Source organism: Paroedura picta, chromosome 11, assembly GCF_049243985.1.
Source record: "Paroedura picta isolate Pp20150507F chromosome 11, Ppicta_v3.0, whole genome shotgun sequence".
In the NCBI taxonomy this organism is placed as follows: Eukaryota; Metazoa; Chordata; class Lepidosauria; order Squamata; family Gekkonidae; genus Paroedura; species Paroedura picta.
Genome location: NC_135379.1, coordinates 42,180,927 through 42,195,689, shown reverse-complemented (window position 1 = coordinate 42,195,689; position 14,763 = coordinate 42,180,927). Strand labels below are relative to the sequence as shown.

Genomic DNA, 14,763 nt, shown 5'->3' with positions numbered 1-14,763 from the left:
CTCAGATCAAGGACATTAATAATCCTGTTGAGTAACCCTTGCGTTTTATGGAGGTGAACCGCATGTGAAAAAAAGTACTTGCTAAATCTTCAGCAGTGATCCTGGGAAAAGAGTTGTGACCATCATTTTCTCTGCTTGTGCTTGCAACACAGGTCTGTTGGCCCTGGTGTGTTTTCCCAACATTTTATGCAGCAATATTAAGTTGCTGGGCTTTCTGCAATAGGGTTTGGATCCACCTTGGGTTTCTGATTACAGCAGCATTATAGTTTGCAGTTTTGGCACTCCCTTTTGCCCTCACCAGTTGTTTTTCAGACCACCAGTTGTCTGAAAATAACTTGATGGAACCAATGACTGGCAACCAATACTGCATGTTTAAGGGAGAGGGGGAAACAATATGGTCAAGAAGCCAAGCTGGAGCAAAAACCTGACACAGAAAAGCTCATTTTCTGGCACAAAGATGGGGAGAGAACACGTGAGGAAAGTCAAAAACCGAATGCAATATAAATGAAGGATATTACACTGAATCACCTGTCTTGTTTAGGATAGGTCTCCTTTTCAAAACATGAAGGGAAATACATCCTGTCTGCCTGATGGGGCTAAGGAAGCATTTGCAAATCACTTCAATGTACATATTTTATGTAAGAATAATGCCAAAGATTAATTTATAACCCCATCATCAATTTATGTAATAACAACTCCAAATATTAAGAAATGATAATCTCCCCCAGGGTTGTTAAAACACAGGGTGATTTTCACCCCTGCATTACAATTATGGTCAAGATAAAATGGGAGGAAAAAACCCCAAACAAATCCATTTGTTGCATTCGAGATTAAGCTGGGACTGGAGTTATGTCTGCAACCTGTCTTTTAAAATTTATTGGAAAATAAAGAAATGGGTATCTTTTGTAAACTTGAATTACCCTGATTAATAAAGTGCTGTCTACAATTTTAAATTGAAATGCTGATATTATTAAATTTCTTGATATCATCAACTCATTTAAATGAAATGAGAGGCTTTAATTGTACACTTAACATTTAAGAAACAAAAACACTTAATCCTAGCCTTTTATTACATTTTTGACATATGGCTTATTTTACTGCTGGAAATACAAAGTATAAAGCATGTTCAAATGTTTTTCTAGAAACAGCTTTTGCATTTTGAAGTCTAACATTTCTTTTAATCAGGGAACAATGGACTTATTATATGAATACCCTAACTTTTCACTCAACTGGGGCCTACAGCAGTTGTCCTAACATCTTCACAACCACCCTGGGAGGTATATTAGGCTGGGGTGAGATCTGTTCTTGGACAATGGACCAGCACAGGAGCCAAAGTTAATTTAAGCCTCCCTGAAAGTATTAACTAACCTTGTTGTTAGAGACATACAGTAAATCCTCAACATGGTGCTCAAAGTGGGTAAATACCTCCCCCACAAAGAAGTAAAATGGTTTCAATTCAAATTAGGCAGGGCTCAGTGTAACCCAACATTTCTCAACCTTTTTATCACTGAGAAACCCCTGGAAATAATGTGATCATGTGAAATATGGTATAGCTGTATACACGGCCACTGGGCCCCCTCCCCTTCCTACCCACTCCAGGCCCATCACTGGCCATGGGGGGGGGGGGTAGACATGACCATATATGGTCACATCACCCAATACAAGTTTAACAAATTTTAAAGGTATCCCCTGTGCAAGCACCGAGTCATGTCTGACCCTTGGGGTGACGCCCTCTAGCGTTTTCATGGCAGACTCAATACGAGGTGGTTTGCCAGTGCCTTCCCCAGTCATGACCGTTTACCCCCCAGCAAGCTGGGTACTCATTTTACCGACCTCGGAAGGATGGAAGGCTGAGTCAACCTTGAGCCGGCTGCTGGGATTGAACTCCCAGCCTTATGGGCAAAGCTTTCAGACGGCTGCCTTACCACTCTGCGCCACAAGAGGCTCTCCAAATTACCTTTAACAAATTTTAAAAATATATTAAAAATTAATTAACTCCCACCCATTCAGGAAACCCTTCCAGGGGGATTAAAAAACAAACAAAAAAACCCCCCAGGGTTTCGCAAAATCCTGGTTGAGAAAGCCTGCTGCACAAGCAATTTGCTAGCAATTCTGAAAACACTTTAGTCTGTTTCCATTAGTGATTCCTGAGTTCCCTTTCCTCAGTGTTGCTATAAACAAAAACAAAAACTTTCCAAACATTCTTGTTGCCCAAGTGCCTGGCAACCCCAGCAAACCCTTATCCCGCCTTCTAGGATCACTCTGGCCAAAGCTGTTTGCGGAGCTAGGAGAGGCAGAAGGGCAACAAAGAGGCACGCTGGGCTACTGGAGTAATGGCTTTTAAGGGCTTGGTGGCTGGGGAGAGAGGAAGCTGTTCTTCCAAGTACCTGCCTCCAGACTGCCTGTCTCTTTCAGATCCAACTGAGGGGCAGGGGATGATGAAGTTTTCTTTAGGAAAGGCTAAAGGAGAAGAACAGAAGGCCTATTCTGTCTAGTCTTAATGGGATAGGGCCACAATCATTCTCACGTTGCACTTCCTAAAGACAGTTTCATTTCCCTCTAACAACTATTTCCAGCTACACTTGCCCAGACAAGCATAAGCAGATCTTTTCTTAGTAACTACTCACAATATTGGTGTCACCCTGTTCCATCCTGAGAGACTCATACATTGAAGCAGAGGTGAGAAGCTTTAGGTCTACCTGGAAAAAAGTAGGATGACATTCCATCCCACCTTGAGCATTTTCCCTTTTCTCTGTTCTTATTCCAGGATTCGATATTACACAGAAGCTCCTTCTCAGATTATTGGTAGCTAATGGTTTGGATTAAACCTGGTCAGACCTGCCCCTAACAGTAAGTAACAGTAAGTATGTGACACAGAAATGTATTCTGGATTTCTTTGATGATTTGGGATATGTAAACACTAGAAAAGATGAAGGTGAGCCAGGCCAGGGTGAAGCTTAGAGCATCCAGAACTCTGAGATATGTGATTGTGAAATGCTCTCCCCCTACTTGGCTTGACTCCAGGGAGACCTGATAGCTCGCTGGAACACCTTACCTTGGAGTGACTCGTGTGAGCTCGTCAGAAGGGTGCAGAATGCGGCAGGTGGTGAAGGTGAAGGTGGAGTTGGTTTGTGACATGCACTTCCCAGGATGATGTACTACATTTGAAAAAAAAAAGCACATTCTTTGCATTTACATTTTAAACGAAAAGAAAAATAAGTTCTTTGTGCTCAAACAGATGCAGAAAAAGTGATGCAATACTTCACATGAAATCTGTGCGAGGAAGGTGAAATGTAGCCAGTTTTCTGGCTTATTATTATTTTACTTATTATTATTCTACATAGTCTTGGCAATTTTTTGTCAACATGGTAGCACCTAATTGATTCAACTGAAGTTATTAAGATTTTACAGTGATGTGGTTGTCCTAAGGATGAGGCTGTTCGATCTGGCTAACAGCACGCCTACAAAATACTTTCTCTTACAACTCAGTTCTTAAGTTTTAGGAGCAACGTGAATGTGGCTCCCCTATAATCCTTTTCCATCCCACTCTGGGAACAGAACAGCATGTGGGAAGGACCCTGGGTAGGATTACTTCCCACTAAACAGCTATTTCTTTTTAATTAGTTGCAAGTGGCAAGTCTGGTAACAAACATTCAAAAAGATCTCTTTGTAAAGACACCATTCGGAACCTACATTTCAGCTTCGCCCACACTGATCCAGGCAAGAGTATTCCCATCACGTTTTGTGTCAGTAATCGATCCAACTATATAAGCAAGATGCTTAACAGGTAAGCAGTAAAGTATATTTATGAAATAATAATAGAATATATCTGCTTCTGAATCCAAACAAAGACCTTTTGGATCCACTACTGTCCATCTGCAATATTTGCCTGGCTTCTGCCCAGCTCCTACTACCATGGACAGAATGTTTGCAGCTGCACCAGATAGCAATTATGAACAGTCATTCATAAATATTTTCCGCGACACCAAAGATACAGAGAAAAAGGCAGCAGAATAAGGTCATATGATTCTGCAACAAGGCTCTTATTCATATGATTCTCGGGGTCAGATCAGAATTTAATCTAATTTTTCACGAGAAATTGCTATGCAGTGCATCTGTGGTATATTGAAATTTGCCATAAAGTATGTCCCATTACTCAACATTCCATTATGCCTTCTCCTCAGATTACTTTAGCTCATTCCACCTTATGTGTGAAAGGTTTATTTCCACTGACTAGATGTGAAAAATTAATTTGCATTACTCCAAGCCTATGAAAACCATAGAGGTGTAGAGATATTAAAAATATTGTTGAGATCCAATTTGTGAATCCTGTTAAGTACTGGAAATTACACTAGATCTTCCCATTTTGGTTTTAAAGCCCCTCACCTGCAAAGCCACTCTGGAGTAAAAGTCAGTATGACTTTCCAAAGGAGTGTATTCGCATTTTACAGTTTGAGAAAATGAGTTTGTGTGTTTAGATGTGTGCAGATAAGAACCTGTAGGTATGGAGGTGCACATTTTATAAAAGTAGAATGAATGGTCGGTGGGAGGGGCTGTAGACCGAATCTAGTCTTAGGAAATGAAAGATGTATATAAAATATCCATGGGAAAAGGGAAAGTGGGTTCAGTCAAATGAAACGTGACATGTTAAGGTCAGCAGACAAGTACAAGTAAGAAATTATATCTTTTCCACCTGAAGTCTCCCATGAGCATAGTAAAGGAGTGCAGGAAAGCAAACATTTTACGCACTATCGCCATCCCCATACCCTGTGTCACCCACTAATGCAACTGTGCTGATCTTCTCCCACCTGACATACTTTATGGATAATTCCAAAACAAGAAGTTCCATGCACCTAATAAGGTCATTGCGATGGGATCCAAAGTTAAGTACTACAGCAAAGAGATCATGATTGCGTAGGTTCTCTTGCTTAGTAAACCAAGCTTTTCCATTAGTGGTGATAAAAAAAAACATGCACAAACACACATGCTGGTGAGATTCCCCCAACCACTAAGCTACCTCCCTCCCCACATAGAACACATTCCCAAAGTGCAGGTCGTATTTTAGTAAGACAGGACATACACGATGGTTTGACAAACTAGTTACATCACACCCACAAACCACTCTGAACTTTCAGAGGCCGAGAAATGCACAAAGGTCTTTCCTTGCTGTGCGTAAATTTACTGTGTGCATGAAGGCGCAAGCCGACAGTTGAATGTGACCAAATCAATGGCAGTGACTTAAAACTGAGCTCTTGTTCTCCGTCTTGCAAGAGCTCTTGTCTTAAATGGTTGTGTATTCTAACATGGTTGTCAATTCAAGGTTGTGTTGTTGTTTTTTTAATCTTTACGTCATCTCAAGAACTGCTAATATTGGCACTTCTGATGCCTTTGGGATTAGCATACATAATGTCAGTTAATTAACACGGGGGGGGGGGGCAGGACCTGGCAATCATGATCGTCTTCATTATCATGGATTAAGTAAAAGGTAAATGCTAGAGAAACCCTCAAATAACCAAGGAGGGTTAAAGTTATTTGGGAGACAAATATCTGAGGACTTGACACTAATCAGTGCTAGGTGAGAAAAACAAGGACTGTTTTAGGTTAATTCCAGAGGAGTAGCTGTTAGCCTGAGAGCAAACACAAGAGATCTCTTGTGGCATGAGAAGACTTATTGCTCATAAGCCTCCATCTACAGACTCTTATGCCACAAGACTCTCGTGTCCCAGATTACACACTCGTTAGACTTCAGCTTCGGAACTGGTGCTATTCCCCCTTCATCTGCATCATCCACTCCAATTTTATTTTCGCACACAGTTATAGCAGAAGAGATCCAGCTGCATTAAGCAAAAATGAAAAGGGGAAAAAACACACACAACCAAACACGTTCATAGATGTTAATGAATATGCAAGATAGGAAAAGGCTGCTAAAAGTGGCAATTGAGCCCATTAAGAAGAGCTTAAGAATTAAAGATAAATCAGCTTTGAGAGCTAAGAGGCCCAATCCTGCGAAGGTATCACTAAGGAAACCTGGGTAAACAGCATCCTCCAGTAGTCAACAGCGTAGCTTTTCACATGGCTGTAGCATTCTTTGCCCTTTGAACACAATAGGAAAAAGTAAATGTCCCGTAAATTATCAGATTTCCACAAAGTTATGACTTTCCAAGGATTTCATTCCGGTGCCAAGTTAATGAAAACAGTAGCAACTTATTCGGCTAGACACACAAACTACAAACAAATGTTTGGCTTCTGAGCCAAGGTAAGTTGCGTGGATTCCATCATGAATACAGGGATGTCTTCTCATGCATCCCATGGCCTCCAAAGACACAACCACATGCTATGATGAAATTCAAAGCCCATCACCATATTGGAACACTGTTGAACAGCTGCAGGCCTTTACCCTCTCCAAAACAGATCTGGACCCCAACCATTATGGCAGCCTCTCTCTTTCTGCCGCAGTGTTTTGGATTAATCCTTGCAGTGCTGCTGGAAAGGAGAGTGGAAACTTCCAAATACCAGATTCTGCCATGTGCACAGATTTCACATGAGGTTACAAGGCAATATCTATAAGCATGATAGTCTGGAACATTACAGACACACACACACACTAGGGACAAAGCCCGTTGCATTCAGGAACACAACGGGCATTAGACTGGGGAGTGGGGTGGAAAAACTCTGTGGATGGTCTCTCCCTCCCCCCAGGACCTGGAAAGGCTGCAGGCTGGAGGTCCCTGGGAAAGGAACTCACTGGCAGGGGCTGCTCTCATGCAGCAGGGATCTGCAGCCTCTGGGCCTTGGAAGGAAGCAGGAGGAGGAGGGAGCGGTCAGGGGTGGGGGACAGAAGGCGATTAGCTGGTCCCTGGACAGACAGGCAAGCCGGTTGGAGGAGGAATCACTCAGTGGTGGGACAGCCGCTCTAAGTGGGTGTTAAGCGCTAAGTGGCACTTAAGCCATGAGACCAGCTCCTCCTCCAATGCCTTACCAGATATATATTTCTGCGTGTGTGTGTGTGTGTATAAAGGTAAAGGTATCCCCTGTGCAAGCACCGAGTCATGTCACACCCTTGGGGTGACGCCCTCTAGAGTTTTCAGACTGAGACTGGAAAACATAAATCGCTCAAACCAGGACCAAAGCTCCTGACCTATTCCCATCTCTAAGAATGCTACTTTACTGCTCCCTTGTTTCAGCTTTACTAACGATCTCTTAAAGACAACTCATCTGCATGGTATTAAACTGGACTGTCTTTTTTTTTTAAGAAAAAAAGACAAAATTCAGTTTGCATTAGCACTTAATAGTAAAGGTTGTTTACATTTTCCCGGCCTGGATGCTACTGGAAGCAGTCCGCACCCCACTCCTTGCTTTCCTACAGCATAATTCCATACTCCTCCCAGAGTTTACTTTTCGCTCCTGCAATTCTCTCCAAACTGCAGATTGCAAAGCCAAGGTGGCACACATGGACATTGGTGCAGTTTTCCCGGTCCCAGTACCCCATGGTAAATCTCCCCTCCCTACCACCAGAGGCCTTGTTTTTAAAATAAGCTACTGAAATCTGTTAAGAGCATTATAATAGTCTTTTGGGTTCTCTGAATTCCAGTCATTTATTTTTCAGTAATGTTGTATAAATGTCTAAGTTTCTATCTACAAAATTTCAAAACCACAGTCCATCTGTAAGGACTTGAAAATACGGAAGAGAAAGACCTGTCGGTCGAGGAAGCCAGAAGGGAAACCAGGTGTTCTGCCACATTATGCATTAGAAAAAATTGTTTTTGGACTGTAGACAGATGTTAAGGCAGGGCATTTTAAATTGAGTGATATTGCTTCAATTTCAGTAGGTATAGTATGACATATCTCTCATATACATTACAATTTGTTACAGAGCCACTGACAAAGACAGAGGTTGAAAACGAGTTTTTTCCTCCGGGGCTCGTTTCGGCTGTGTACGTCTGGCTGTGTACATCAATAAAGAAGTGCTTCTTTCTTCCATTGTCAGCCTGGTTTCTCTTCAGACTTGAAAATTCAGCCAGACTCTGCCACAATCTCTCACAATTACAACTATGAATTCAGCATGTAAATTGCTGCTATTTCCTCCTCATCTCCAACATCCAGTCCAAATTTTGTTTTGGCATGATTGCCACAATAAAAAGGACTAGAGGCTTACGACCCCCCCTCCCCCCAAATCTACAAATTCAGGGAACCCAAAAGCTTGTTATACTGCTGAGATGATATTGAATTGCCAGTTTTTTAAAAAACTGAAGACTAAGTTCCTAGTGGCACAGAGAAAAAGTGGCTGCTTGCTGCTTGGAGTCTAGGGTAGAGAACACATGATCAAACATGCCATGCAGAAACCCCAATTGCCACTGCACTCTTTCTACAGCAACAATGGGGAAAACCACACACCCATGTCTTCATGTGGAAAACATCCTAGGCTGTTGCAGTAAGCTCAAAATAGGGGGGGGGGAAGACTTCAAAGCACCTTAAAGACTAACAGAATGTTGGCTTGCAAAACACATTTTCATCTGATGATGAAGTGGGCTCAGCCACACAAAATTTAGTAATAAATCTGATGGCCCTTAAGGTGCCACAAGAGCTCTTTTAATTTTCACATGCTCAGATTCTCCCGTACGCATGGATAATCATACTTCCTTGGTCCACCTCCACCGATCCAACTGCCTTATTCAAAATGAAAGCCAGATGCAAAAAACCACATCCTGTGCACATCTGGGATTCATGCAGTTGAATGACAAAGAAAACACTGACGGCCAATTAGAAAGTTGTTAGCTAGCGAAAGCAAAGATGCGCTTACACTTACTGTGCAATCCTAAACAGAGATACACCCTTCTAAGACTGCTGCAATCAATGGACTTCAAAGCTGCAGCTCTGTGTGGGGCTGCATTCCGAAGCATCTAGTGCATTAAACGTTTCATAACCAGCATAACAACAGACAGGTTGTTTACAAGAATGTAAAGGTAGAATTAGATAAAATATTAATTTTGGATTCTTTACTTTGGATCCAAATATACTGTTCCATGAACTGTTTTATGAGATGAAGGACGCTTTTAGATCTAACCTCCTGCATGTGGGTCTTTCATTTGTACTTAAAAATGCCTGTCCTCCTTGGTTGATTCATTTTAGCCCACTGTTTGTGTAATCCAAAATGTAGCTGAATCCTGGAGGCATTTATTTTACCTTGGCACAGATGACTATTTAAGGAGCAACTGATTTCAAAGAACGTCTCTTGTTATCCATGCTCTAGATGAGACTTTCTTAGCCTTTTTAGCATTGAGAAAACCATGAAACATTCTTCGAGCTTTGAGAAACCCCTGAAGTGCTGTCCTCCAGGTACATGTACCTACAACGCCCCTAAAAGTGACATGTAACCAGAAGTGACATCACTCAGACACCCCCACCAGATATGACATCACTGGGCCACTGCCATAGAACTGCAAGTGATAGCACAGACATATTTTCATATTATTTGTGAACAGAACCATATCTGCACTCTGGGCTGTCTACCAATTTGCTCTCCTTCACCAAAGGGAGCCTGCAGGAACAGGGCCAGGGAAGGCCTATGCCACTCAGTTCCCACCTGCCTTGCTATTAAGTTAAAATGAGAGTACTTACCCCTCTGGACTTCAGCCCCTACCATGTACAATGAATCTTGGCCGCAAGGATTTGAAAGGTCAGGGCCCTTCCCCTTCCCGCCCCCTCCAGGCCTATCATTGGCCACTGGGGGTGGGTGGGTCAACATGACCATATATGGTCATATTACTGTCATTAAAAAAAAATTAAGTTAACTCCCGACCAATCGGCAAAACCCAATCTCATTGGAGGTTAAGCAGGGCCAGTCCTTGGATGACAGATAACCCAGGAAGACTTTACAGAGGAAGGCAAAACCAAACCTTAATGACTGCTTAATTATTTGCCTTGAAAAACCTATTAATCAATAACCCATTAATCATCTGTGACTTAATGGCACTTTTTACAAACGCAGTTCGTGTTTAATTACTAGGCATGGTGACAAAACCATCTACTGCCTATTGTGATAAGCAGCTGCACCCTACTGACAGAATGCAAGTGTAATAACATAGTCTGAGGAAGAGTGCTTGCACCCAAAAGCTCACGCCTTGAATAAATCTTTGTTGGTCTTAAAGGTGCTACTGGACTCTGATTTTAAAATAAACCGTGCTAAGACTGATGCTGGTGAAAATGATAGCTATTTGAATCTTCCATTATCCATAGGTACGCTTGGATGCATAGTACACACCCACACACACACGTACAAAATTAAACTTTTTCTTGCTTCTCTAGCACCTAACTACATCAAGTACTTTTAGCAGCCTTCTCATATCAAACTATAAAACAGCGGAGAACCATGCGCTTATAAAACAAATAGGCAAAGCCACAGCCGTGATTTGTTAGAAGTCCTTGTGAGACGTGACTGTGTTAATTCTTGTATGCACTAGTGTGCTGCAGCTACACACGAAGCGACATTGTGGATGCTGCTCGGGAGAGATGTGAGAATGGCCCAGTGATCAACATCCTGTAAACACTGCAGTGGTACTGGACTTAATGAGGTTCCCTCACCAGACCCCTCATCATCGTCAATCGCAGGTTCCTGCATCTCCTCTGGGAAAGCCTGAGAGCGACTTGGAAAATTCTCGCTGTCTGAAACAGTCACTTGTGCTTGGGACCTCTCACCTGAGGTCTCTGTGTGCTGAACTGGTGTTGAGGTAGTTAGGCCCTTGAATGTAATGTCACCTGTCTCGTCTTCTTCAAAATCGTTAAGGCAGTATATTTCATCTACGTCGAGGTCCAGAGTCCGGAAGCCCTTAGTGACAACCCCGGGCCGTGGGTCTAGGATTCCCCCCAGATGAGGCTGAGCAAGCTGCTGCCAGTGGTGCAAAGTGGCAGAACCTTGGGAAGTAACAAAACAAAGACAGTCAGAATTGTTTGGTGAAGGACCGCTCTCCCAGATGGCCTATACTCCTAGCTGCTATGGAAGTATTGCCATTCATTTTGAATATCATTCTGTAAGACACTGCTATGGTGGATACTCAAGCAGTACACAGCTCAACAAATTTAATATTGCTCGTGCATAAGAGCATCAGCCAAATGAGGACAAGGTTCTTAAACTTATTCCCTGTCAATTATTGCAGCTGCTTATATTTTAACAGGATAAAATAATATATTTTTAAATGATGACACTGATACACATATTGGCAAGTTATCAAAAATGCGAACACCGAGCCTTTAGGGATTTGTTTTTGAAAACTAAAATGACTGGAAGAAATCAGGAAGGATGTACACAAGATTAGAATTTATTACCGGAGGCTAAAGGGAGACACAGTAATTAGAAGAACAGCAATAAGAACACCAGCCCTATAATTATGCAAAATAAAACAAAATAGATTTCAACTTCTGTACTTTCACCTAGCCAGTATATGTGAAAATAACTTGCTAATGCATAATGTATATGTTACTGTACCTGTAGATTCATCCTTGGAAGGAAAATACTTTGAATGAGGAACGAATGAATTATAAAAATACATAAAACATGGAAACAATGAGTTAAAAATAAAAGTTGAGACACATTCAATTACATCAGGATGAAATTCCGTTGTCAGGCAACCATCTTAAAATAGAGCTAAATTTGGGAATTTCAACCCAAATGTACAGCTTAAATTTTGATAGATACAAGAGCAATTATTACTGTACGTACAGTAAGTTTTTAATGCTCTAATGGCAGTCTTGGTTTCTACACCATTGCTATTAAAGCAACAGAAGCATCACCGAAAATAGGCTAAAAGTCACAGGTATCTGAAAATAGTATGCAAAAGTTATGGTAACTGCTCGTAAGAGCAAAATTCCTCTGCCATTATACATAGCTTATAGATGGGCTTAGGTGATATCTGTGTGGAACCCAGAAAAACACAGTGCTCCTATCATTCTCATTCAAGAACCTGGTTTAAATTAATTTTGAAACAGTAAAATATACATTGGGTGGAATTGCACACAGATTTCCTTACGTGTAAGGAAGTCAACTTTTATCAATCTCCCCCTCCTCATGGCAGCTCAAATCAACCTCCCAAATGCTGCTCCTGGCAGATGGGATCCCCTGGGAACAACTATGAGGAATTTGAGCTATTTCACGTAATGGCAAATTGGCAGAAATTGTCCCTTCCTTGCACCTGTAGACATCTACATGGAATCCAGATCATAGACTCTATTAACTTGAACAGAAATAATGTAGACTGAAACGCTGTGTCTATATTAAAGGTAAAGGTATCCCCTGTGCAAGCACCGAGTCATGTCTGACCCTTGGGGTGACGCCCTCCAGCGTTTTCTTGGCAGACTCAATATGGGGTGGTTTGCCAGTGCCTTCCCCAGTCATGACCATTTACCCCCCAGCAAGCTGGGTACTCATTTTACCGACCTCGGAAGGATGGAAGGCTGAGTCAACCTTGAGCCGGCTGCTGGGATCGAACTCCCAGCCTCATGGGCAAAGCTTTCAGACAGCTGCCTTACCACTCTGTGCCACAAGAGGCTCTTGTGTCTATATTAGGGGGTACAAAATAAAAATTGGCATTTTTCAGGGTCAGATATTACTGAATCTCAATACCTATATGGTATACCTATATGGTATATCCAATACCTATATGGTATTTGGATTCAGGATTTTGTTCAGAAACCCTTAATTTCTTCATTTCCAATATACCATAGGATATAAAGAGGAATCAATTTGTGGATATCAGAAAAATTGGATCAGGAGTCCCAGTTCTATGGGCCCTAAAAGAAGGTACCCCATCTTCAATTGATTTCAATGAAGGAGGGGGAAAGGTGTTTAAAGGGCTCACAATCTCTTTAAACACAAGTGGTGAGTTCACTCAGATGTTTAAAGGGAATGTAATCCCTTTAAAATGCCTTTAAAATCACCATATTTTCAGGATTTAGGGGGCTTGGCTGTTTCAGGCAGTCAAAAATACCCAAATCAACATGCAGCTGAAACAATAGCCACAAAATACCAATAAGGTATTATTCAGATATTTTGTCAGTTGAATGTACAACCCTAGTCTATATTGCTTCCCCACTTAAAGTAATGTTTAAACATGGGCAAATAAGCAGCATTTAAATGACCTATTATTATGTGCTAATCATACTACCAACCAATCGGCTACCAAGTCTCTTCTCCCTTTTGTTCCTGATAGTAGGCAAAAAGCATCCATGCTGTTGACTAATCTGTAACGAATTCTTCCTTCACTTTTACCTACATGTAACTATAGTATCCATTTACCTGTTCTTTCATGACAAATTTTGCATCTGGCAATAGTCTTCACGGGAAGCAATTTAACAAAACATTGGATTATCGTCAATATTTTACTGTAAACATCCCTTTACATAGACATATCCCACAGTAATACTCAAATGTAAAATACAATGGGTTACAGTTAAAAAAATTAAAGTTATTCTAAACTACTCCAACTTCATTTTCAAATTTCAGGAGGAAATATTTTTCTAAGAGGATGGGGACCAAATAACTCCCTCACCGAAATGACAACAAACTATACGGCAAACACTTTTAAACTTTGAAAATAAACCACATAAATGACAGAAAAGGTTCAACAGATTAAGAAAAAACAGAACAAAGTGAAAAATCAAAAGAGACAGAGAGAAAGGTTATGGAGACTGAAAGTTTATTGAAAAAGAAAGCAGAGATATAAGTGGATAACAGAAACCTAATACAAGGCCAATGACCAGTAAATGAAGGTAGGCATTTCTATGAAGTGATTTAAGAACTTCAGAAGTGCATCAGTTGATTCTTTTGAGCTGGCTGCACATTTTTGAAACTTTGACACAACACAAAGAATCTCCTATCCTAAAAGAATTAGTACTGTGCTCTTTTTTCTCTCCTATACTGGTCAAAACAGATAGATATTGCCATCTTGAACTAGTCTATGGACTTAAAAATCAAAACAAGCAATGGAAAGATCCACACAAGTCACAGGTGCCAAGACTATAACGCAACATCTGTTGATGTGCTTTTTAAAGTGCCATCTATTGATTATATTAAATTTAACTGTTCATTGGATTGGACTGTATATGAACCATACACATTCCTTAACATGGGTCTTAAGATGTTCAGATTTGATCTTAAGATCAAATTCAATATTGGTCTTAAGATTGTCAAATGCATTGTGCTATTTTGTAGCAACCTTTTGGAAATCCACAGAACAAGTCAGGGAATGTTGCCTCATCATTAGCCATAACCACTACAGTGAAACAAAGTATTGCTTCAGACTGAGGTCTCTCCAGTAGGGTTGTGCATGGTGGCATCCGAATTGGCCTTTCCAGGCTGATGCAGCCAGCGCTGTGCTGCAGGGGGGGGGAGGCACGGGTGCGTAACTTGGCACATACATGCAGGCTCTGCGCCTGTGTGCCGAGTTACATACTGGTGCCCGCACCTCCCCCCCCCAGGCGCTGGCTGCATTGGCCTGGAACGGCCAAGTTGGATGCCACCATGCACAACCCTACTCTCCAGTCCCTGTTTCTCCTTGTGCACAGAGATGCATGAATATGTGAATGGACAGCAGGAAGCAAATGAAATTAACTGAGTTATACAGATATTCGACTGAAATGTGATTTAGACACAGCATGCATGATTTTACTCTGAAAGTTGCTTGCTCCAAAAAACCCTCCAAACTTCTAGCTTTAAAAGAGTTTAACTTCTAACTTTAAAAGAGTTCGAACAAGCAACGTGGATGGCTATCT

General features: G+C 41.4%; 1 protein-coding gene across 5 annotated transcripts in view; it reads right to left on the bottom strand.

Annotated features, from left to right (window-relative positions):
- Window positions 1-14,763, bottom strand: part of TRAK1 (trafficking kinesin protein 1) — an 86,427-nt gene that overhangs the window by 5,271 nt on the left and 66,393 nt on the right. For 3 of the 5 annotated variants that reach the window (XM_077303064.1, XM_077303062.1, XM_077303060.1), the window contains 2 exons: window positions 10,582-10,911; window positions 3,056-3,158 (listed from right to left, as the gene is read on the bottom strand). In XM_077303064.1, the coding sequence (XP_077159179.1) occupies window positions 3,056-3,158; window positions 10,582-10,911 (433 nt within the window). The remainder of the gene's footprint in view (window positions 1-3,055; window positions 3,159-10,581; window positions 10,912-14,763) is intronic. The other 2 variants (XM_077303063.1, XM_077303061.1) reach the window with 1 other exon arrangement.